Source organism: Penaeus chinensis, chromosome 22, assembly GCF_019202785.1.
Source record: "Penaeus chinensis breed Huanghai No. 1 chromosome 22, ASM1920278v2, whole genome shotgun sequence".
NCBI lineage: Eukaryota > Metazoa > Arthropoda > Malacostraca > Decapoda > Penaeidae > Penaeus > Penaeus chinensis.
The window spans coordinates 19,937,901-19,959,690 of record NC_061840.1 but is presented as its reverse complement, the minus strand read 5'-3'; the positions used below and the strand labels follow the sequence as shown (position 1 = coordinate 19,959,690).

Sequence of the window (21,790 nt, the reverse complement as noted above, 5' to 3'; positions counted from 1 at the left end):
TACATTATATATATATATACATACATACATACATACATACATACATACATACATACATATATATATATAAATAACCCTGCCCCCCTCTTTCCCACAGAGAAAAAGGAAGGCGAGGAAATCAAAGAGGAGAAGAGCGAAGCCCCGAAAGAGGAGAGCAAAGAGAAAGAGGAGACAGGCAAGGAAGAGAAGAAAGACGAGAGCGAAGCCGAGAAATGAAGATTGAAACGGAGGAGTAAGAGTGAAGATTTTTCGGAACTCTCGAAATTCCGCATTTGGATCAGCCTGAGTTTTGACAGCCCTACGGATTGCGGGGCGATGCTGCACACCTATGAGTGAGAGGCAGTTTTGGATATCGTGTCCGCCAGAGTGTGAGAGATTGATTTTTTTTTTTCCTTTTTTCCTTTTTTTTTTTTTGTCTTGATTTTTTTGTTTTTCTCGGTTCTTGTTTTTGGGGTGAAGTTGTGGTTTTTAATTTTTTGTTTTTTTTTATGTTATTATATATATATTTTGTTTATATTGTTTTTGTTTTTTTCTCTTTTTTTCGTTTCGTTTCGTTTCTTTCCATTTATTTTGGAATAGGTGCTGTTTTTTTTTTCTCCAATCTTTTATAAATGTTTTATATATATAAATATATATGTATGTATGTGTGTGTGTATGTATGTACGTTTTATTTTTTTAAAAATTCGTTTGTCATGTCAAGTCCAAACATGTTTCATTTCCACGTGTATTTTATGTTCAGTATTAAATGGATGTATTCATGTAGACTTACATAACTAGGTATGTGTACCAATGATTGAAGAGTCAGACGAAGTGAAGATTAGTACAGTGGTAGCCAGTTAGATTGTTTATAAACCAAGGAATTTGGCATTTTTCAAGTAGCATGGTTTTTTTGTTTTTCATTACAGATAGGTAGGCTGTAAACACACTTTTTATGATTTGATAATACGAGTTTTAGGTTTATAGTTAAATATGACACTTAGGTTTGTTTTTATTTTATTGTATTTTTTTTTTTTTTTTTATTTAGCAACTAACACAGCATAACTGATTGGTTAAAGGTGCCTTGATTTCCCCCCCCCCCCATATCCACCCCTCAAAAAGATAGACATTTAAACCCAAAAATTGTGATACCATCTAGAGGCCAGTTGCAGGATAGTCTTCCTTCATTGATAATCTTTTTAGAAACAGTATATATATGCATATATATGTATGTGTATGTATATATATATATATATTGCTGTGCGCACCCTCACTGGCTTTTGAATTTTTACTCTGCCTTATCCAAGTGCATCTGGAATACTTATCACAGACCCCTTTTTTGATACAAATCACCCCCACCCCCTTAAAAAAAAAAAAGTGGTAAAATAATAATGACAATGATAATAATACTGATATTTTAAAAGATTTTTTTTTAAATGTTAATTAATTAGGTCGAATCGGTCACACGCTCAAAAAAAGGAAAACAAATAAAACAAAGAAAACAAAAAGAAAAAGAAAAAACACTCCCCAAGCTCGAACTCCTCAAAGTTTCAAAAAAAAAAACAAAAAGAAGAAAATAAATAAATGGGGGAAAAAAATCATTTAAAAATGGACCAACCCCATAATTGGCTTCAGCGCATGGGAGTGTGAACCTTATACCCAGGTAGTTTAAAGATCATAACTGTATGGCATATCTACGTAGGATTAGGGAGGAAGGGAATCAGTTCAAGAACTTCTGTGGTGTTATTCAAGAAAGAAAAATGGAAGGAAAACAGAAGAAGAAAGGAGAGATAGAGAGAGAATGAAAGATACATTGTGAGAGTAATTCATAGAAGAGTTACCGTTGGACATATTCTAGCGTTGCAGGGTACATCATCGAAATTGATCTACTTAGAAATAAGTGTACTCTAGGATCCGTGATGTGTGTGTGTGTGTATGTGTGTGTTTTTTCCCCTTTTTTGTAAGTGCATTTTACCTGTATTTTTTGAGGTGCCGAGTGGCTGTTTCTGTATATTTGACCGTATGCATGTATAAGTGTGTGGGGAAAAGAAAGTGTCATTCTCTGCCTGACAATAGTTTCTAAGTGTCTGAATTTCGAGGATTTACCCACTTGACAGCGAGGTAGAATCAGCTGATGTGAAAGAAATAAACAATGTAGAAATGTTTCCTCCATGCTTACCTTTATAGTAGCAGTTTCTTATAAATGTACATATATTTTTACTATTTCCTAATTTTGTATGCACTTTTAAGAAATGTCAGACAATGTGATATTTTTGTTATTGCTCAATTTAGTTTACATTAGAGGAAAAAGAAGAAGACGAAGAAGAAGAAATAAAACGGTATTTCGGTGAGAGTGTCCCACCATTTTGACTCAAAATTGCTGTAGAAGATTTTGGTAGCTTTTGTACTAAATTTTTAATAAGACTTTCATTCATTTCTCTAGATCAATTTATTAGTATAGGCACATTTTCTCTTATATCTCTAGATGTTTAAGCCTTGTTTTCCATGCTACTGCTGTAGTTTTAAGTCCAAATTATTATATGACTATTGGGAATTGTCCCCCCATGCCACTGATAATATATATATAAGTTTGATGATGAGAGTGCGGTTCAAAGAATCGAGAAGAGAGAGAATGAGTCATTAGCCTCTGTTCAACCCCCCCCCCCCCCCAAAAAAAAAAAAAAAAAAAAACATGTATGGTACATATTTAAGCACAACCTATCAACTATCCGATTTGTACAGACCGACATTTGCCCACTGAAAGCTCTCCCCCCAACCGCCCCTTAGCGAGACGAACAACCGCTGTCCAGCCATTGTTGTTTCTTGCTCTGGTTCCTAAGTCCTTGTGTAGGGATCTTGGGGGTCTCGCCGACTCCCTTTTTGTAACCCGTTTGGCTGAGAGAGAGAGAGAGAGAGTTAGTGTGAGGAGACTCTTTGCATACTTCCTTTGTATCGTAGCTTTCCTTAGGGAAGGGTAGGTTAGAGAGATGGGTAAGGGGGTGGGGGGATGGGGGGGGGGGGAGGGGGTGGTGCGATCGAGAGAGAAAAAAGGTCTGCCCCAGTAGCATCCCCTCTCTCTCTGTAGCTTGTTTTTTATACGTATGGGGGAAGGAAAGGCGGATTCTTGATGTGGGGAGGAGAGAGGCATTTATATGGGGATGCCCAATGCCCTCAGTCTCCCCGACCCACGCTACTCTAAATCTTTATACTCAGACACATTCCCCTTCCCTTCCCCTCCTCCTCCCCTCCTCCCCCTACTTTCTATCCCATCCTCCCGTCACGCCCTTCCCTAATTCTTAATTGAAATCAAGGAAGTAGTTCATTGCTTAAACCATTTTCCTTCGTGTTGTCGTCAATTTTCCTTGTGGCCTTTACCCCCACCTTCCCCTCCCTCCCTCCCTCCCTCCCCCCACTCTCTCTTTATTTTCTATTTTGCCCGACTGTGTGTCTGTCTTTCACAGGAATTAAAAATGAGTATATTTAGATAAAGGGGGAAGAGCGAGAGAGAGAAAAAGTAAGAGGGAAAAAAAATTGAAGAAACGAATTTTATAGCATTGTGAGAGTACTGATTTTTTCTTTCTTTCTTTCTTTCTTTCATCTTTAAATTCTCTTTTTCTTTCCTTAACTTGAAACAGAATTAAAAAAAAAAAAAATCAAATAGAGGAAGAACAATGCAGAGAGAATTACCTTACTTAAACACAACCCTTAAATATTGAAGGTCAATGACTCTTTTTTTCTTAATTAATCCTCAGCTTCACATGCTACCCCACCTTAAGATTATATATCATAAGTTCCTTATAATCCAACAAACTCGAAACTTGTCAACTTCCCCCTCCCCCTTCCCCTCCCCCCCTCCCCCTCCCCCCTCTTCTACTGCCATATGTAAGGGCTTGATTTTAAACAGTGTTAAACAGGATCCAATGTGACAGTGTAGGCAGTATAACTCGTGACCAATTGTCGACTGTGTTTGTTTGTCTTTTCCAAAAGAGGTGTAGAGAAGAAATGCAAAAAAAAAAAGAAGGAGAAAGGGAACAAAGGAATGGTAGGAATTAGGGAACATAGGAAAAAAAAGTTATGAATGAAAGGACGTAAGAAGGAATTCAATTAAAAGAAAGAAATATATAATTAAAAAATATATATATATAAATATTCTCGATAGAGGAACAACGACTTTGTAGCCATCCATACTCTACCCCCCCCCCTCCCCCCCTCTACACGCTCTCCCTTGGAAAAAAGTGAAGAAAATATATAAACAAATGAATAAGTGAATGAAAGATCAACCAAAACTGAAGAAACACCACCCTCCCGACCCCCCCCCCCCCTAATAAAAAACAAGCAAACAAGCAAAACAAAGCAAAACAAACGTACACACACGACAGTCGCACCAATTTATCTAATCTATATCTTTTCGTATCTTCTCTTCTATATAAAAAGAAAAAAACATTTCATAGAAAGAAAAACAATAAAACAAAAAAATACTTAAAAAAAAAAAAAAAAACTAAATCAAACTCTGCACGTTATGTGTTGGATGTTGAATCTTTCCTCTTCAAAATGAGTTTTCTGTGAATAGGCTTGAGAGAAAAAGGATGAATACTGTGAAGGACTTTTAAAGTGTATTGTGAGCAGTAAAGGCTAAGTCTGTGGAATTCTGTGTTTTATTGTCTTCCTATATATATTAAAATGTATTGATATATTTATTCATATATATATGTTTCTACATATCTATATATATATATATATATATATATACATAGACATATATGTATATATATATATATAAATATATAAACATGTATTGATATAATGATACATAATATGATTGAGGAATTTCTTTTATGAGTGATGTACTAGATATATATATGTGTGTATTCGTTGATACGAAAAATAAAAAATTAAAATTAAAAATAAGAAAAAAAAAGTTGAGGTATCAAGTGTCATTAATATGATGAGAAATATAACCATACTGCTACTGATGATGATGATAATGTTGATGATAATGTTAATGTTGATGATAATGATGATAATAATAATGATGATGATGAGGAGGAGAAGGATAATGATGATGATGAGGATGATAAGGATGATAATAATAATGAAAATGGTGATGATAATGATGATAAAATTATGGTTAGTAATAACCATAATGATGATAATAATAGATAAAGAAACAAATACCTTAACTGTAATATTTTAAGGGTATTTTGACTTTTTTTTCTCCAAACTTTTACTTTTGAATCTGAATCTTCACAGTCCTTTTCTTTCTGTTCAAATTAACGATGAAAGAAACTTAAAAATAAAATAATAATAACAATAATTGAATTAAGAATTAGCGACACTAATAAGAACGATTTTGTCTCGAATTTCACTAAAGTTTTAAAAGCTCTCCAAAAATAGCAATAGGAAAGATCTGTATTTCTCGATGTGAATAACTATCTATTTTTTCGCTTGTATGTCCTTCTTCCGAGGAAGAGGGAGGAAACAGTGGACGAAGCTAAATAAAAGATTATATCATCGTTCTTTTCCTTTTTCTTCTTCGTCTTCTTCTTCTTCGTCTTTTTCTTCTTCTTCTTTTTCTTCTTCTTCTTCTTCTTCGTCTTTTTCTTCTTTTTCTCTTCTTCTTCTTCTTCGTCTTCGTTTTTCGACTTCCTCTTCTTTTCTTCTTTTCTTTTTTTCTTCTTGTTTGTCCTCGTCTTCCTCTTCTTCTTCTTCTTCTTCTTCTTCTTCTTCTTCTTCTTCTTCGTCTTCTTCGTCTTCTTCGTCTTCTTCGTCTTCTTCGTCTTCTTCGTCTTCTTCTTCTTCTTCTTCTTCTTCTACTTTTTCTTTTTCTTTTTCTTTTTCTCTTTCTTTTTCTTCTTCTTCTCTTCTTCTTCTCTTCGTCTTCGTCTTTGTCTTCGTCTTCCTCTCCTTTTCTTTACCTTCTTCTCTTCTTCTTCTTCTTCTTCTTCCTTCTTCTTCTTCTCTTCTTCTTCTTCTTCTTCTTCTTCTTCTTCTTCTTCTTCTTCTTCTTCTTCTTCTTCTTCTTCTTCTTCTTCTTCTTCTTCTTCTTCTCTTCTTCGTCTTCGTCTTTGTCTTCCTCTTCTCTTCCTCTTCTTTTCTTTACATTCTTCTCTGCGTGTGGATGAAGGACATCGCCCTGGCTGCCTCGAAGGAGTTCAAGCCCCAAGGCTACTCGATTCCCACGGGCCAGCTTCCTTACTTCCTGTGCTGGGTGGCGGGACTCTTCAATAAGGGCATGAAGAATAACATCCTGCCTCGTCTCGGGAAGCAGATCAGTGCCAGCAACAAGAGGGTGAGTGGGGTTGGGTGGGGGTTGGTCTGTCTGTCTGTCTGGTTGGCTGTTTGGGTGTCTGTTTTTTTTCTGTTTTTTTTGGGGGGGTTGGGGGGTTTGGGGGGAGGAGAGGGGGGTTCATGTGGGTTTGGTTTGTTTGGTTTGTGTCTGTGTGTATGTGTATGTGTTTTATTTTTCTCTTTCTTTCTTTCTTTCTGTCGTGTTTTTGCTAGTTTTCTTTTCTGCATTTATTTCAGTGTGTTGTGTCTTTTGCATTTTTTGAGTCCGTTTAGTGTTTCATAGATTTTTCTCCATCTTTTTTATCTAATTTTCTGTGTTAGATTTACTATTCTTTTTCTCTTCCAATCATTTTCACTTTCTTTCTATTTTTTTTTTCAATCTGTCTTACTTCCCTTCTCATCTTATCTTTGTCTTTTATCAGGTTCCACTCTCTCCTGTCATTTAAGTACCCCTAATCAACACTAATTAAATATATGCTTATCAAATGATATATTTCCTTACATTGAATGACTACACGACTAAATAATATCCATTTGAAAAAAAAAAAAACATTATACATTTTAGTAACTTTTTATAACTAACTCATCTTTTTTAAACTTTTTTTTATAACTAACTCAACTTTTTTATAAAAAAAAACTTATAACTAACTCACCTTTTTTATATATATATATATTTTATAACTAACTCACCTTTTTTATAAACAATTATATCAAACTCACCTTTTTTATAACTTTTTCATAACTAACTCACCATTTCATAACTTTTTTATAACTAATTCTCCTTTTTATAACTTTTTTATAACTAACTCACTTTTTTATAACTTTTTTTATAGCTAACTCACCTTTTCATAACTTTTTAAGCCAAGTTCCTACAGATGGTAACCCCATATCTCCCACAGATGGTTGAGGTGCTAGGTGTCGAGCCAACTGCCATCGATTGCACTGTGCAAGACATGGTTTACGCCCTCGTTGACCTGGGCATCGTCCGCAAGGCCAAGAAGTACAAGCAGGTGCGTGTGATTTCAGTACAAGGGTGGTACGAGGTGGATGTTGTTCTTTGTGAAGTGATGGGAAAAGGCTGGAAGTTATTTCATTGAAGTTTTAAAAAAATTGTTGTTAGTGTTGTTTTTATTGTTTGTTGTTAGTCGTTCTAGTAAGGCAGTGTTGGATGTCATTATTACGAAATGATAGGAAATGATAGCAGTTATATAAGTTTTTTTATTGTTATTATTATTAAGAGTAATAGTAGTGTTATTATTCTTTATTAGAGAGAGAGAGAGAGAGAGAGAGAGAGAGAGAGAAAGAAAGAAAGAGAGAGAGAGAGAGATAACATACATTTTAGAAGAAAAAAAAATCTCTACAAGCTAGATTAGATCTTTTATAAACCCAGCCGTTTATGACAGAATTCGATATGCAATATGCAAATGAACAACCAACATCCACTTTCAATCCACCTCATGAGGAAGATTTATTCACTGGTAACCCACATGATTAAGTTACAATCCTACTCAGCAATACAAATTGATGAAACCCTATATTAATGATGGATCCTTACCTTTGAAAATAAAATGATCACCAACCAACAGATCTGACCAATTTTTTTTTTTCCTTTTTTTTTTTTTTTTTTGATAGGTCGGATCCCGAGCAGAGGTCCCGGCTGTGAATGGGGAAGTAGAGGAAGACAAGAAGGAAGGAAAGGAAGAGGAGAAGGCTGAGGAAGCAGAAGAGAAGAAGGAACTGGAGCCAGAGGATAAAGGTAAGGAGGTGGGAGAAGGAGAATGAGGAATTGGGAGGAGGAGGAGGAGGAGGAGGAAGGAGGAGGGAGGAAGAGGAGGAGGAAGAGGAGGAGGAGGAGGAGGAGGAGGGAGGAAGAGGAGGAGGAGGGAGGAGGAGAAGGAGGAGAAAGGAGGAGGGAATAGGCGGAAGGAGGAGGAGGAGGAGGGAGGGAGGGAGGGAGGAGGGAGGAAGAGGAGGAGGAGGAGGAGGGAGGAGGAGGAGGAGAAAGGAGGAGGGAGGAGAAGAAGGAGGAGGAGGAGGAGGAAGAAGGGAGGAGGAGGAGGAGGAAGAGGGAGGAGGAGGAGGGAGAAGGGAGGAAGAGAAGAAGGAGGAGGAGGGAGGAGGAGGAGGAGAAAGGAGGAGGGAGGAAGAGGAGGAGGAGGAGGAGGTGGAGGAGACACCCACGTATTTAAACAAAACAAAACAAAAATCCAGCATTGGAATCACCTCTACATATATATACATACATACATACATACATACATACATACATATATATATAAAAATAACCCCCCCCCCCCTCTTTCCCACAGAGAAAAAGGAAGGCGAGGAAATCAAAGAGGAGAAGAGCGAAGCCCCGAAAGAGGAGAGCAAAGAGAAAGAGGAGACAGGCAAGGAAGAGAAGAAAGACGAGAGCGAAGCCGAGAAATGAAGATTGAAACGGAGGAGTAAGAGTGAAGATTTTTCGGAACTCTCGAAATTCCGCATTTGGATCAGCCTGAGTTTTGACAGCCCTACGGATTGCGGGGCGATGCTGCACACCTATGAGTGAGAGGCAGTTTTGGATATCGTGTCCGCCAGAGTGTGAGAGATTGATTTTTTTTTTTCCTTTTTTCCTTTTTTTTTTTTTTTTTGTCTTGATTTTTTTGTTTTTCTCGGTTCTTGTTTTTGGGGTGAAGTTGTGGTTTTTAATTTTTTGTTTTTTTTATGTTATTATATATATATTTTGTTTATATTGTTTTTGTTTTTTTCTCTTTTTTTCGTTTCGTTTCGTTTCTTTCCATTTATTTTGGAATAGGTGCTGTTTTCTTTTCTCCAATCTTTTATAAATGTTTTATATATATAAATATATATGTATGTATGTGTGTGTGTATGTATGTACGTTTTATTTTTTTAAAAATTCGTTTGTCATGTCAAGTCCAAACATGTTTCATTTCCACGTGTATTTTATGTTCAGTATTAAATGGATGTATTCATGTAGACTTACATAACTAGGTATGTGTACCAATGATTGAAGAGTCAGACGAAGTGAAGATTAGTACAGTGGTAGCCAGTTAGATTGTTTATAAACCAAGGAATTTGGCATTTTTCAAGTAGCATGGTTTTTTTGTTTTTCATTACAGATAGGTAGGCTGTAAACACACTTTTGATGATTTGATAATACGAGTTTTAGGTTTATAGTTAAATATGACACTTAGGTTTGTTTTTATTTTATTGTTTTTTTTTTTTTTTTATTTAGCAACTAACACAGCATAACTGATTGGTTAAAGGTGCCTTGATTTCCCCCCCCCCCCCCATATCCACCCCTCAAAAAGATAGACATTTAAACCCAAAAATTGTGATACCATCTAGAGGCCAGTTGCAGGATAGTCTTCCTTCATTGATAATCTTTTTAGAAACAGTATATATATGCATATATATGTATGTGTATGTATATATATATATATTGCTGTGCGCACCCTCACTGGCTTTTGAATTTTTACTCTGCCTTATCCAAGTGCATCTGGAATACTTATCACAGACCCCTTTTTTGATACAAATCACCCCCACCCCCTTAAAAAAAAAAGTGGTAAAATAATAATGACAATGATAATAATACTGATATTTTAAAAGATTTTTTTTTAAATGTTAATTAATTAGGTCGAATCGGTCACACGCTCAAAAAAAGGAAAACAAATAAAACAAAGAAAACAAAAAGAAAAAGAAAAAACACTCCCCAAGCTCGAACTCCTCAAAGTTTCAAAAAAAAACAAAAAGAAGAAAATAAATAAATGGGGAAAAAAAATCATTTAAAAATGGACCAACCCCATAATTGGCTTCAGCGCATGGGAGTGTGAACCTTATACCCAGGTAGTTTAAAGATCATAACTGTATGGCATATCTACGTAGGATTAGGGAGGAAGGGAATCAGTTCAAGAACTTCTGTGGTGTTATTCAAGAAAGAAAAATGGAAGGAAAACAGAAGAAGAAAGGAGAGATAGAGAGAGAATGAAAGATACATTGTGAGAGTAATTCATAGAAGAGTTACCGTTGGACATATTCTAGCGTTGCAGGGTACATCATCGAAATTGATCTACTTAGAAATAAGTGTACTCTAGGATCCGTGATGTGTGTGTGTGTATGTGTGTGTTTTTTCCCCTTTTTTGTAAGTGCATTTTACCTGTATTTTTTGAGGTGCCGAGTGGCTGTTTCTGTATATTTGACCGTGTGCATGTATAAGTGTGTGGGGAAAAGAAAGTGTCATTCTCTGCCTGACAATAGTTTCTAAGTGTCTGAATTTCGAGGATTTACCCACTTGACAGCGAGGTAGAATCAGCTGATGTGAAAGAAATAAACAATGTAGAAATGTTTCCTCCATGCTTACCTTTATAGTAGCAGTTTCTTATAAATGTACATATATTTTTACTATTTCCTAATTTTGTATGCACTTTTAAGAAATGTCAGACAATGTGATATTTTTGTTATTGCTCAATTTAGTTTACATTAGAGGAAAAAGAAGAAGACGAAGAAGAAGAAATAAAACGGTATTTCGGTGAGAGTGTCCCACCATTTTGACTCAAAATTGCTGTAGAAGATTTTGGTAGCTTTTGTACTAAATTTTTAATAAGACTTTCATTCATTTCTCTAGATCAATTTATTAGTATAGGCACATTTTCTCTTATATCTCTAGATGTTTAAGCCTTGTTTTCCATGCTACTGCTGTAGTTTTAAGTCCAAATTATTATATGACTATTGGGAATTGTCCCCCCATGCCACTGATAATATATATATAAGTTTGATGATGAGAGTGCGGTTCAAAGAATCGAGAAGAGAGAGAATGAGTCATTAGCCTCTGTTCAACCCCCCCCCCCCCCCAAAAAAAAAAAAAAAAAAAAAAAACATGTATGGTACATATTTAAGCACAACCTATCAACTATCCGATTTGTACAGACCGACATTTGCCCACTGAAAGCTCTCCCCCCAACCGCCCCTTAGCGAGACGAACAACCGCTGTCCAGCCATTGTTGTTTCTTGCTCTGGTTCCTAAGTCCTTGTGTAGGGATCTTGGGGGTCTCGCCGACTCCCTTTTTGTAAACCCGTTTGGCTGAGAGAGAGAGAGAGAGTTAGTGTGAGGAGACTCTTTGCATACTTCCTTTGTATCGTAGCTTTCCTTAGGGAAGGGTAGGTTAGAGAGATGGGTAAGGGGGTGGGGATGGGGGGGGGAGGGGGAGGGGTTGGAGGGGGTGGTGCGATCGAGAGAGAAAAAAGGTCTGCCCCAGTAGCATCCCCTCTCTCTCTGTAGCTTGTTTTTTATACGTATGGGGGAAGGAAAGGCGGATTCTTGATGTGGGGAGGAGAGAGGCATTTATATGGGGATGCCCAATGCCCTCAGTCTCCCCGACCCACGCTACTCTAAATCTTTATACTCAGACACATTCCCCTTCCCTTCCCCTCCTCCTCCCCTCCTCCCCCTACTTTCTATCCCATCCTCCCGTCACGCCCTTCCCTAATTCTTTATTGAAATCAAGGAAGTAGTTCATTGCTTAAACCATTTTCCTTCGTGTTGTCGTCAATTTTCCTTGTGGCCTTTACCCCCACCTTCCCCTCCCTCCCTCCCTCCCTCCTCCCACTCTCTCTTTATTTTCTATTTTGCCCGACTGTGTGTCTGTCTTTCACAGGAATTAAAAATTAGTATATTTAGATAAAGGGGGAAGAGCGAGAGAGAGAAAAAGTAAGAGGAAAAAAAAATGAAGAAACGAATTTTATAGCATTGTGAGAGTACTGATTTTTTCTTTCTTTCTTTCTTTCTTTCATCTTTAAATTCTCTTTTTCTTTCCTTAACTTGAAACAGAATTAAAAAAAAAAAAATCAAATAGAGGAAGAACAATGCAGAGAGAATGACCTTACTTAAACACAACCCTTAAATATTGAAGGTCAATGACTCTTTTTTTCTTAATTAATCCTCAGCTTCACATGCTACCCCACCTTAAGATTATATATCATAAGTTCCTTCGTATAATACTTATCCAACAGACTCGAAACTTGTAAACTTCCCCCTCCCCCTCCCCCCCCACCCCCTCTTCTACTGCCATATGTAAGGGCTTGATTTTAAACAGTGTTAAACAGGATCCAATGTGACAGTGTAGGCAGTATAACTCGTGACCAATTGTCGACTGTGTTTGTTTGTCTTTTCCAAAAGAGGTGTAGAGAAGAAATGCAAAAAAAAAAAAAAGAAGGAGAAAGGGAACAAAGGAATGGTAGGAATTAGGGAACATAGGAAAAAAGTTATGAATGAAAGGACGTAAGAAGGAATTAAATTAAAAGAAAGAAATATATAATTAAAAAAAATATATATATAAATATTCTCGATAGAGGAACAACGACTTTGTAGCCATCCATACTCTACCCCCTCCCCCCCTCCCCCCTCTACACGCTCTCCCTTGGAAAAAAAAGTGAAGATAATATATAAATAAATGAATAAGTGAATGAAAGATCAACCAAAACTGAAGAAACACCACCCTCCCGACCCCCCCCCCCCCTAAAAAAAAACAAGCAAACAAGCAAAACAAAGCAAAACAAACGTACACACACGACAGTCGCACCAATTTATCTAATCTATATCTTTTCGTATCTTCTCTTCTATATAAAAAGAAAAAAACATTTCATAGAAAGAAAAAAAATAAAACAAAAAAATACTTAAAAAAAAAATATAAAACTAAATCAAACTCTGCACGTTATGTGTTGGATGTTGAATCTTTCCTCTTCAAAATGAGTTTTCTGTGAATAGGCTTGAGAGAAAAAGGATGAATACTGTGAAGGACTTTTAAAGTGTATTGTGAGCAGTAAAGGCTAAGTCTGTGGAATGCTGAGTTTTATTGTCTTCCTATATATATTAAAATGTATTGATATATTTATTAATATATATATATGTTTATACATACATATATATATATATATGCATATACATATATGTATGTATATATATATGTAAACATGTATTGATATAATGATACATAATGTGATTGAGGAATTTCTTTTATGTGTGATGTACTAGATATATATGTGTGTATTCGTTGATACGAAAAATAAAAAAATAAAAAATAAAAATAAAAAATAAGAAAAAAAAAGTTGAGATATCAAGTGTCATTAATATGATGAGAAATATAACCATACTGCTACTGATGATGATGATAATGTTGATGATAATGTTAATGTTGATGATAATGATGGTAATAATAATGATGATGATGAGGAGGAGAAGGATAATGATGATGATGAGGAGGATGATAATGATGATAATAATAATGAAAATGGTGATGATAATGATGATAAAATTATGGTTAGTAATAACCATAATGATGATAATAATAGATAAAGAAACAAATACCTTAACTGTAATATTTTAAGGGTATTTTGACTTTTTTTTCTCCAAACTTTTACTTTTGAATCTGAATCTTCACAGTCCTTTTCTTTCTGTTCAAATTAACGATGAAAGAAACTTAAAAATAAAATAATAATAACAATAATTGAATTAAGAATTAGCGACACTGATAAGAACGATTTTGTCTCGAATTTCACTAAAGTTTTAAAAGCTCTCCAAAAATAGCAATAGGAAAGATCTGTATTTCTCGATGTGAATAACTATCTATTTTTTCGCTTGTATGTCCTTCTTCCGAGGAAGAGGGAGGAAACAGTGGACGAAGCGAAATAAAAGATTATATGATCGTTCTTTTCCTTTTTCTTCTTCGTCTTCTTCTTCTTCGTCTTTTTCTTCTTCTTCTTTTTCTTCTTCTTCTTCTTCTTCTTCGTCTTTTTCTTCTTTTTCTCTTCTTCTTCTTCTTCGTCTTCGTTTTTCGACTTCCTCTTCTTTTCTTCTTTTCTTTTTTTCTTCTTGTTTGTCCTCGTCTTCCTCTTCTTCTTCTTCTTCTTCTTCTTCTTCTTCTTCTTCTCCTTCTTCTTCTTCTTCTTCTTCTTCTTCTTCTTCTTCTTCTTCTTCTTCTTCTCTTCTTCTTCGTCTTCGTCTTTGTCTTCCTCTTCTCTTCCTCTTCTTTTCTTTACATTCTCCTCTGCGTGTGGATGAAGGACATCGCCCTGGCTGCCTCGAAGGAGTTCAAGCCCCAAGGCTACTCGATTCCCACGGGCCAGCTTCCTTACTTCCTGTGCTGGGTGGCGGGACTCTTCAATAAGGGCATGAAGAATAACATCCTGCCTCGTCTCGGGAAGCAGATCAGTGCCAGCAACAAGAGGGTGAGTGGGGTTGGGTGGGGGTTGGTCTGTCTGTCTGTCTGTCTGTCTGTCTGTTTGGCTGTTTGGGTGTCTGTCTTTTTTTTTTTTTTTTTTTTTTTTTGGGGGGGGGGGGTTTGGTGGGGGTTGGGTGGGAGGAGTGGGGGGTTAATGTGGGTTTTGTTTGTTTGGTTTTGTTTGTTGTTTGTTGTCTGTGTGTATGTGTATGTGTTTTATTTTTTCCTTTCTTTCTTTCTTTCTTTCTTTCGTGGTTTTTGCTCGTTTTCTTTTCTGTATTCATTTCAGTTTGTTGTGTCTTTTGCATTTTTTAAGTCCGTTTAGTGTTTCATAGATTTTCCTCCATCTCTTTTTATTTAATTTTCTGTGTTAGATTTACTATCCTTTCTCTTTTCCAATCATTCTCACTTTCTTTCTATTTTTTTCAATTTGTCTTACTTCCCTTCTCATCCTATCTTTGTCTTTTATCAGGTTCTACTCTCTCCTGTCATTTAAGTACCCCTAATCAACACTAATTAAATATATACTTATCAAATGATATATTTCCTTACATTGAATGACTACACGACTAAATAATATCCCTTTGAAAAATATATATATATATACATTTTAATAATTGTTTATAACTTTTATTATAACTAACTCCTCTTTCTTATAACTTTTTTTTTATTACTAACACCTTTTTTATAACTTTTTTATAACTAACTCTCCTTTTTATAACTTTTTTTTATAAGTAACTCACCTTTTTATAACTTTTTTTTATAACTAACTCACCTTTTTATATTTATTTTATAAGTAACTCACGTTTTTATAACTTTTTTTATAACAAACTCAATGTTTTAATAACTAACTCACCTTTTTTATAACTTTTTTTTATAACTAACTCTCCTTTTTATATAACATTTCAAGCCAAGTTCCTACAGATGGTAACCCCATATCTCCCACAGATGGTTGAGGTGCTAGGTGTCGAGCCAACTGCCATCGATTGCACAGTGCAAGACATGGTTTACGCCCTCGTTGACCTGGGCATCGTCCGCAAGGCTAAGAAGTACAAGCAGGTGCGTGTGATTTCAGTACAAGGGTGGTACGAGGTGGATGTTGTTCTTTGTGAAGTGATGGGAAAAGGCTGGAAGTTATTTCATTGAAGTTTAAAAAAAAAAATGTTGTTAGTGTTGTTTTTAAAAATCTACATGTTATTTTATTGAAGTTTTTTGTTATTATTAAATCTAGAGGTTATTTTATTGTTTTTTTTTTTAAGTTGTTGTTATTATTGTTTTAAAAATCTAGATGTTATTTTATTGATGTTTTTTGTTATTGTTATTTTAAAAATCTAGAAGGTATTTTATTGATTTTTTAAATTGTTGTTACCATTATTAAAAAAGGCTAGAAGTTATTTTATTGACGCTTTTTTATTGTTTGTTGTTAGTCGTTCTAGTAAGGGAGTGTTGGATGTCATTACAACGAAATGATAGGAAATGATAGCAGTTATATAAGTTTTTTATTGTTATTATTATTATGAGTAGTAGTAGTGTTGTTATTCTTTATTAGAGAGAGAGAGAGATAGAGAGAGAGAGAGATAACATACATTTTAGAAGAAAAAAAATCTCTACAAGCTAGACTAGACATTTTATAAACCAGCCGTTTATGACAGAATTCGATATGCAATATGCAAATGAACAACCAACATCCACTTTCAATCCACCTCATGAGGAAGATTTATTCACTGGTAACCCACATGATTAAGTTACAATCCTACTCAGCAATACAAATTGATGAAACCCTATATTAATGATGGATCCTTACCTTTGAAAATAAAATGATCACCAACCAACAGATCTGACCAATTATTTTTTTCCTTTTTTTTTTCTTTTTTTTTTTGATAGGTCGGATCCCGAGCAGAGGTCCCGGCTGTGAATGGGGAAGTAGAGGAAGACAAGAAGGAAGGAAAGGAAGAGGAGAAGGCTGAGGAAGCAGAAGAGAAGAAGGAACTGGAGCCAGAGGATAAAGGTAAGGAGGTGGGAGAAGGAGAATGAGGAGGAGGAGGAAGAGGAGGGAGGAAGAGAAGGACGAGAGAGGAGGGAGGAGGAGGAGATGGAGGAGGAGGAAGGAATAGGCGGAAGGAGGAGGAGGAGGGAGGGAGGGAGGGAGGGAGGGAGGAGGGAGGAAGAGGAGGAGGAGGAGGAGGAAGGAGGAGGAGGAGGAGAAAGGAGGAGGGAGGAGGAGAAAGGAGGAGGGAGGAGGAGAAGGAGGAGGAGGAGGAGGGAGGGAGGGAGGAGGAGGAGGAGGAAGAGGGAGGAGGAGGAAGGAGGAGGGAGGAGGGAGGAAGAGAAGAAGGAGGAGGAGGGGGGAGAAGGAGGAGGAGAAAGGAGGAGGGAGGAAGAGGAGGAGGAGGTGGGAGGAGGGAGGAGGAAAAGGAAGAGGAGACACCCACGTATTTAAACAAAACAAAACAAAAATCCAGCATTGGAATCACCTCTACATATACATACATACATACATACATACATACATACATATATACATACATATATATATAAAAATAACCCCCCCCCCCCTCTTTCCCACAGAGAAAAAGGAAGGCGAGGAAATCAAAGAGGAGAAGAGCGAAGCCCCGAAAGAGGAGAGCAAAGAGAAAGAGGAGACAGGCAAGGAAGAGAAGAAAGACGAGAGCGAAGCCGAGAAATGAAGATTGAAACGGAGGAGTAAGAGTGAAGATTTTTCGGAACTCTCGAAATTCCGCATTTGGATCAGCCTGAGTTTTGACAGCCCTACGGATTGCGGGGCGATGCTGCACACCTATGAGTGAGAGGCAGTTTTGGATATCGTGTCCGCCAGAGTGTGAGAGATTGATTTTTTTTTTTCCTTTTTTCCTTTTTTTTTTTTTTTTGTCTTGATTTTTTTGTTTTTCTCGGTTCTTGTTTTTGGGGTGAAGTTGTGGTTTTTAATTTTTTGCTTTTTTTATGTTATTATATATATATTTTGTTTATATTGTTTTAGTTTTTTCTCTTTTTTTTCGTTTCGTTTCGTTTCTTTCCATTTATTTTGGAATAGGTGCTGTTTTCTTTTCTCCAATCTTTTATAAATGTTTTATATATATAAATATATGTATGTATGTGTGTGTGTATGTATGTACGTTTTATTTTTTTAAAAATTCGTTTGTCATGTCAAGTCCAAACATGTTTCATTTCCACGTGTATTTTATGTTCAGTATTAAATGGATGTATTCATGTAGACTTACATAACTAGGTATGTGTACCAATGATTGAAGAGTCAGACGAAGTGAAGATTAGTACAGTGGTAGCCAGTTAGATTGTTTATAAACCAAGGAATTTGGCATTTTTCAAGTAGCATGGTTTTTTGTTTTTCATTACAGATAGGTAGGCTGTAAACACACTTTTTATGATTTGATAATACGAGTTTTAGGTTTATAGTTAAATATGACACTTAGGTTTGTTTTTATTTTATTGTATTTTTTTTTTTTTTTTTTTATTTAGCAACTAACACAGCATAACTGATTGGTTAAAGGTGCCTTGATTTCCCCCCCCCCCATATCCACCCCTCAAAAAGATAGACATTTAAACCCAAAAATTGTGATACCATCTAGAGGCCAGTTGCAGGATAGTCTTCCTTCATTGATAATCTTTTTAGAAACAGTATATATATGCATATATATGTATGTGTATGTATATATATATATATATTGCTGTGCGCACCCTCACTGGCTTTTGAATTTTTACTCTGCCTTATCCAAGTGCATCTGGAATACTTATCACAGACCCCTTTTTTGATACAAATCACCCCCACCCCCTTAAAAAAAAAAGTGGTAAAATAATAATGACAATGATAATAATACTGATATTTTAAAAGATTTTTTTTTAAATGTTAATTAATTAGGTCGAATCGGTCACACGCTCAAAAAAAGGAAAACAAATAAAACAAAGAAAACAAAAAGAAAAAGAAAAAACACTCCCCAAGCTCGAACTCCTCAAAGTTTCAAAAAAAAAAACAAAAAGAAGAAAATAAATAAATGGGGGAAAAAAATCATTTAAAAATGGACCAACCCCATAATTGGCTTCAGCGCATGGGAGTGTGAACCTTATACCCAGGTAGTTTAAAGATCATAACTGTATGGCATATCTACGTAGGATTAGGGAGGAAGGGAATCAGTTCAAGAACTTCTGTGGTGTTATTCAAGAAAGAAAAATGGAAGGAAAACAGAAGAAGAAAGGAGAGATAGAGAGAGAATGAAAGATACATTGTGAGAGTAATTCATAGAAGAGTTACCGTTGGACATATTCTAGCGTTGCAGGGTACATCATCGAAATTGATCTACTTAGAAATAAGTGTACTCTAGGATCCGTGATGTGTGTGTGTGTGTATGTGTGTGTTTTTTCCCCTTTTTTGTAAGTGCATTTTACCTGTATTTTTTGAGGTGCCGAGTGGCTGTTTCTGTATATTTGACCGTGTGCATGTATAAGTGTGTGGGGAAAAGAAAGTGTCATTCTCTGCCTGACAATAGTTTCTAAGTGTCTGAATTTCGAGGATTTACCCACTTGACAGCGAGGTAGAATCAGCTGATGTGAAAGAAATAAACAATGTAGAAATGTTTCCTCCATGCTTACCTTTATAGTAGCAGTTTCTTATAAATGTACATATATTTTTACTATTTCCTAATTTTGTATGCACTTTTAAGAAATGTCAGACAATGTGATATTTTTGTTATTGCTCAATTTAGTTTACATTAGAGGAAAAAGAAGAAGACGAAGAAGAAGAAGAAAAAAAAACGGTATTTCGGTGAGAGTGTCCCACCATTTTGACTCAAAATTGCTGTAGAAGATTTTGGTAGCTTTTGTACTAAATTTTTATTAAGACTTTCATTCATTTCTCTAGATCAATTTATTAGTATAGGCACATTTTCTCTTATATCTCTAGATGTTTAAGCCTTGTTTTCCATGCTACTGCTGTAGTTTTAAGTCCAAATTATTATATGACTATTGGGAATTGTCCCCCCATGCCACTGATAATATATATATAAGTTTGATGATGAGAGTGCGGTTCAAAGAATCGAGAAGAGAGAGAAAGAATCATTAGCCTCTGTTCAACCCCCCCCCCCCCCAAAAAAAAAAAAAAAAAAAAAAACATGTATGGTACATATTTAAGCACCACCTATCAACTATCCGATTTGTACAGACCGACATTTGCCCACTGAAAGCTCTCCCCCCAACCGCCCCTTAGCGAGATGAACAACCGCTGTCCAGCCATTGTTGTTTCTTGCTCTGGTTCCTAAGTCCTTGTGTAGGGATCTTGGGGGTCTCGCCGACTCCCTTTTTGTAACCCGTTTGGCTGAGAGAGAGAGAGAGAGTTAGTGTGAGGAGACTCTTTGCATACTTCCTTTGTATCGTAGCTTTCCTTAGGGAAGGGTAGGTTAGAGAGATGGGTAAGGGGGTGGGGATGGGGGGGGGGGAGGGGGAGGGGTTGGAGGGGGTGGTGCGATCGAGAGAGAAAAAAGGTCTGCCCCAGTAGCATCCCCTCTCTCTCTGTAGCTTGTTTTTTTATACGTATGGGGGAAGGAAAGGCGGATTCTTGATGTGGGGAGGAGAGAGGCATTTATATGGGGATGCCCAATGCCCTCAGTCTCCCCGACCCACGCTACTCTAAATCTTTATACTCAGACACATTCCCCTTCCCTTCCCCTCCTCCTCCCCTCCTCCCCCTACCTTCTATCCCATCCTCCCGTCACGCCCTTCCCTAATTCTTTATTGAAATCAAGGAAGTAGTTCATTGCTTAAACCATTTTCCTTCGTGTTGTCGTCAATTTTCCTTGTGGCCTTTACCCCCACCTTCCCCTCCCTCCCTCCCTCCCTCCCCCCACTCTCTCTTTATTTTCTATTTTGCCCGACTGTGTGTCTGTCTTTCACAGGAATTAAAAATGAGTATATTTAGATAAAGGGGGAAGAGCGAGAGAGAGAAAAAGTAAGAGGAAAAAAAAATGAAGAAACGAATTTTATAGCATTGTGAGAGTATTGATTTTTTCTTTCTTTCTTTCTTTCTTTCATCTTTAAATTCTCTTTTTCTTTCCTTAACTTGAAACAGAATTAAAAAAAAAAAAATCAAATAGAGGAAGAACAATGCAGAGAGAATTACCTTACTTAAACACAACCCTTAAATATTGAAGGTCAATGACTCTTTTTTTCTTAATTAATCCTCAGCTTCACATGCTACCCCACCTTAAGATTATATATCATAAGTTCCTTCGTATAATACTTATCCAACAGACTCGAAACTTGTAAACTTCCCCCTCCCCCTCCCCCACCCCCTCTTCTACTGCCATATGTAAGGGCTTGATTTTAAACAGTGTTAAACAGGATCCAATGTGACAGTGTAGGCAGTATAACTCGTGACCAATTGTCGACTGTGTTTGTTTGTCTTTTCCAAAAGAGGTGTAGAGAAGAAATGCAAAAAAAAAAAAAAGAAGGAGAAAGGGAACAAAGGAATGGTAGGAATTAGGGAACATAGGAAAAAAAAATTATGAATGAAAGGACGTAAGAAGGAATTCAATTAAAAGAAAGAAATATATAATTTAAAAAAAATATATATATAAATATTCTCGATAGAGGAACAACGACTTTGTAGCCATCCATACTCTACCCCCTCCCCCCCTCCCCCCTCTACACGCTCTCCCTTGGAAAAAGTGAAGAAAATATATAAACAAATGAATAAGTGAATGAAAGATCAACCAAAACTGAAGAAACACCACCCTCCCGACCCCCCCCCCCCTAAAACAAAACAAGCAAACAAGCAAAACAAAGCAAAACAAACGTACACACACGACAGTCGCACCAATTTATCTAATCTATATCTTTTCGTATCTTCTCTTCTATATAAAAAGAAAAAAACATTTCATAGAAAGAAAAAAAATAAAACAAAAAAATACTTAAAAAAAAAAAAAAAAAACTAAATCAAACTCTGCACGTTATGTGTTGGATGTTGAATCTTTCCTCTTCAAAATGAGTTTTCTGTGAATAGGCTTGAGAGAAAAAGGATGAATACTGTGAAGGACTTTTAAAGTGTATTGTGAGCAGTAAAGGCTAAGTCTGTGGAATGCTGTGTTTTATTGTCTTCCTATATATATTAAAATGTATTGATATATTTATTCATATATATATATGTTTATACATATATATATATATATATATATATATATATACATAGACATATATGTACATATATATATAAAAACATGTATTGATATAATGATACATAATATGATTGAGGAATTTCTTTTATGAGTGATGTACTAGATATATAT

The 21,790-nt window shown here is 36.0% G+C and overlaps 2 protein-coding genes across 2 annotated transcripts in view; both read left to right on the top strand.

The window, feature by feature from the left end:
• The window catches only part of LOC125036985 (phenylacetaldehyde reductase-like), a gene marked incomplete at its 5' end in the record, with an annotated part of 23,020 nt that extends 9,917 nt beyond the window's left edge, over positions 1 to 13,103 (top strand). The window contains 4 exons of the mRNA XM_047629946.1: positions 6,083 to 6,265; positions 7,164 to 7,274; positions 7,897 to 8,020; positions 8,574 to 13,103. Coding sequence (XP_047485902.1) covers positions 6,083 to 6,265; positions 7,164 to 7,274; positions 7,897 to 8,020; positions 8,574 to 8,692 — 537 coding nt within the window. The remainder of the gene's footprint in view (positions 1 to 6,082; positions 6,266 to 7,163; positions 7,275 to 7,896; positions 8,021 to 8,573) is intronic.
• A 1,190-nt stretch (positions 13,104 to 14,293) lies between these two features.
• Positions 14,294 to 21,583, top strand: LOC125037038 (eukaryotic translation initiation factor 4 gamma-like). Its single transcript, XM_047630007.1, has 4 exons — positions 14,294 to 14,487; positions 15,429 to 15,539; positions 16,365 to 16,488; positions 17,049 to 21,583. The coding sequence occupies exons 1-4, from the start codon at positions 14,317 to 14,319 to the stop codon at positions 17,165 to 17,167; spliced, it is 525 nt and encodes a 174-aa protein (XP_047485963.1). The 5' UTR covers positions 14,294 to 14,316; the 3' UTR covers positions 17,168 to 21,583.
• Positions 21,584 to 21,790: the final 207 nt, after the last annotated feature.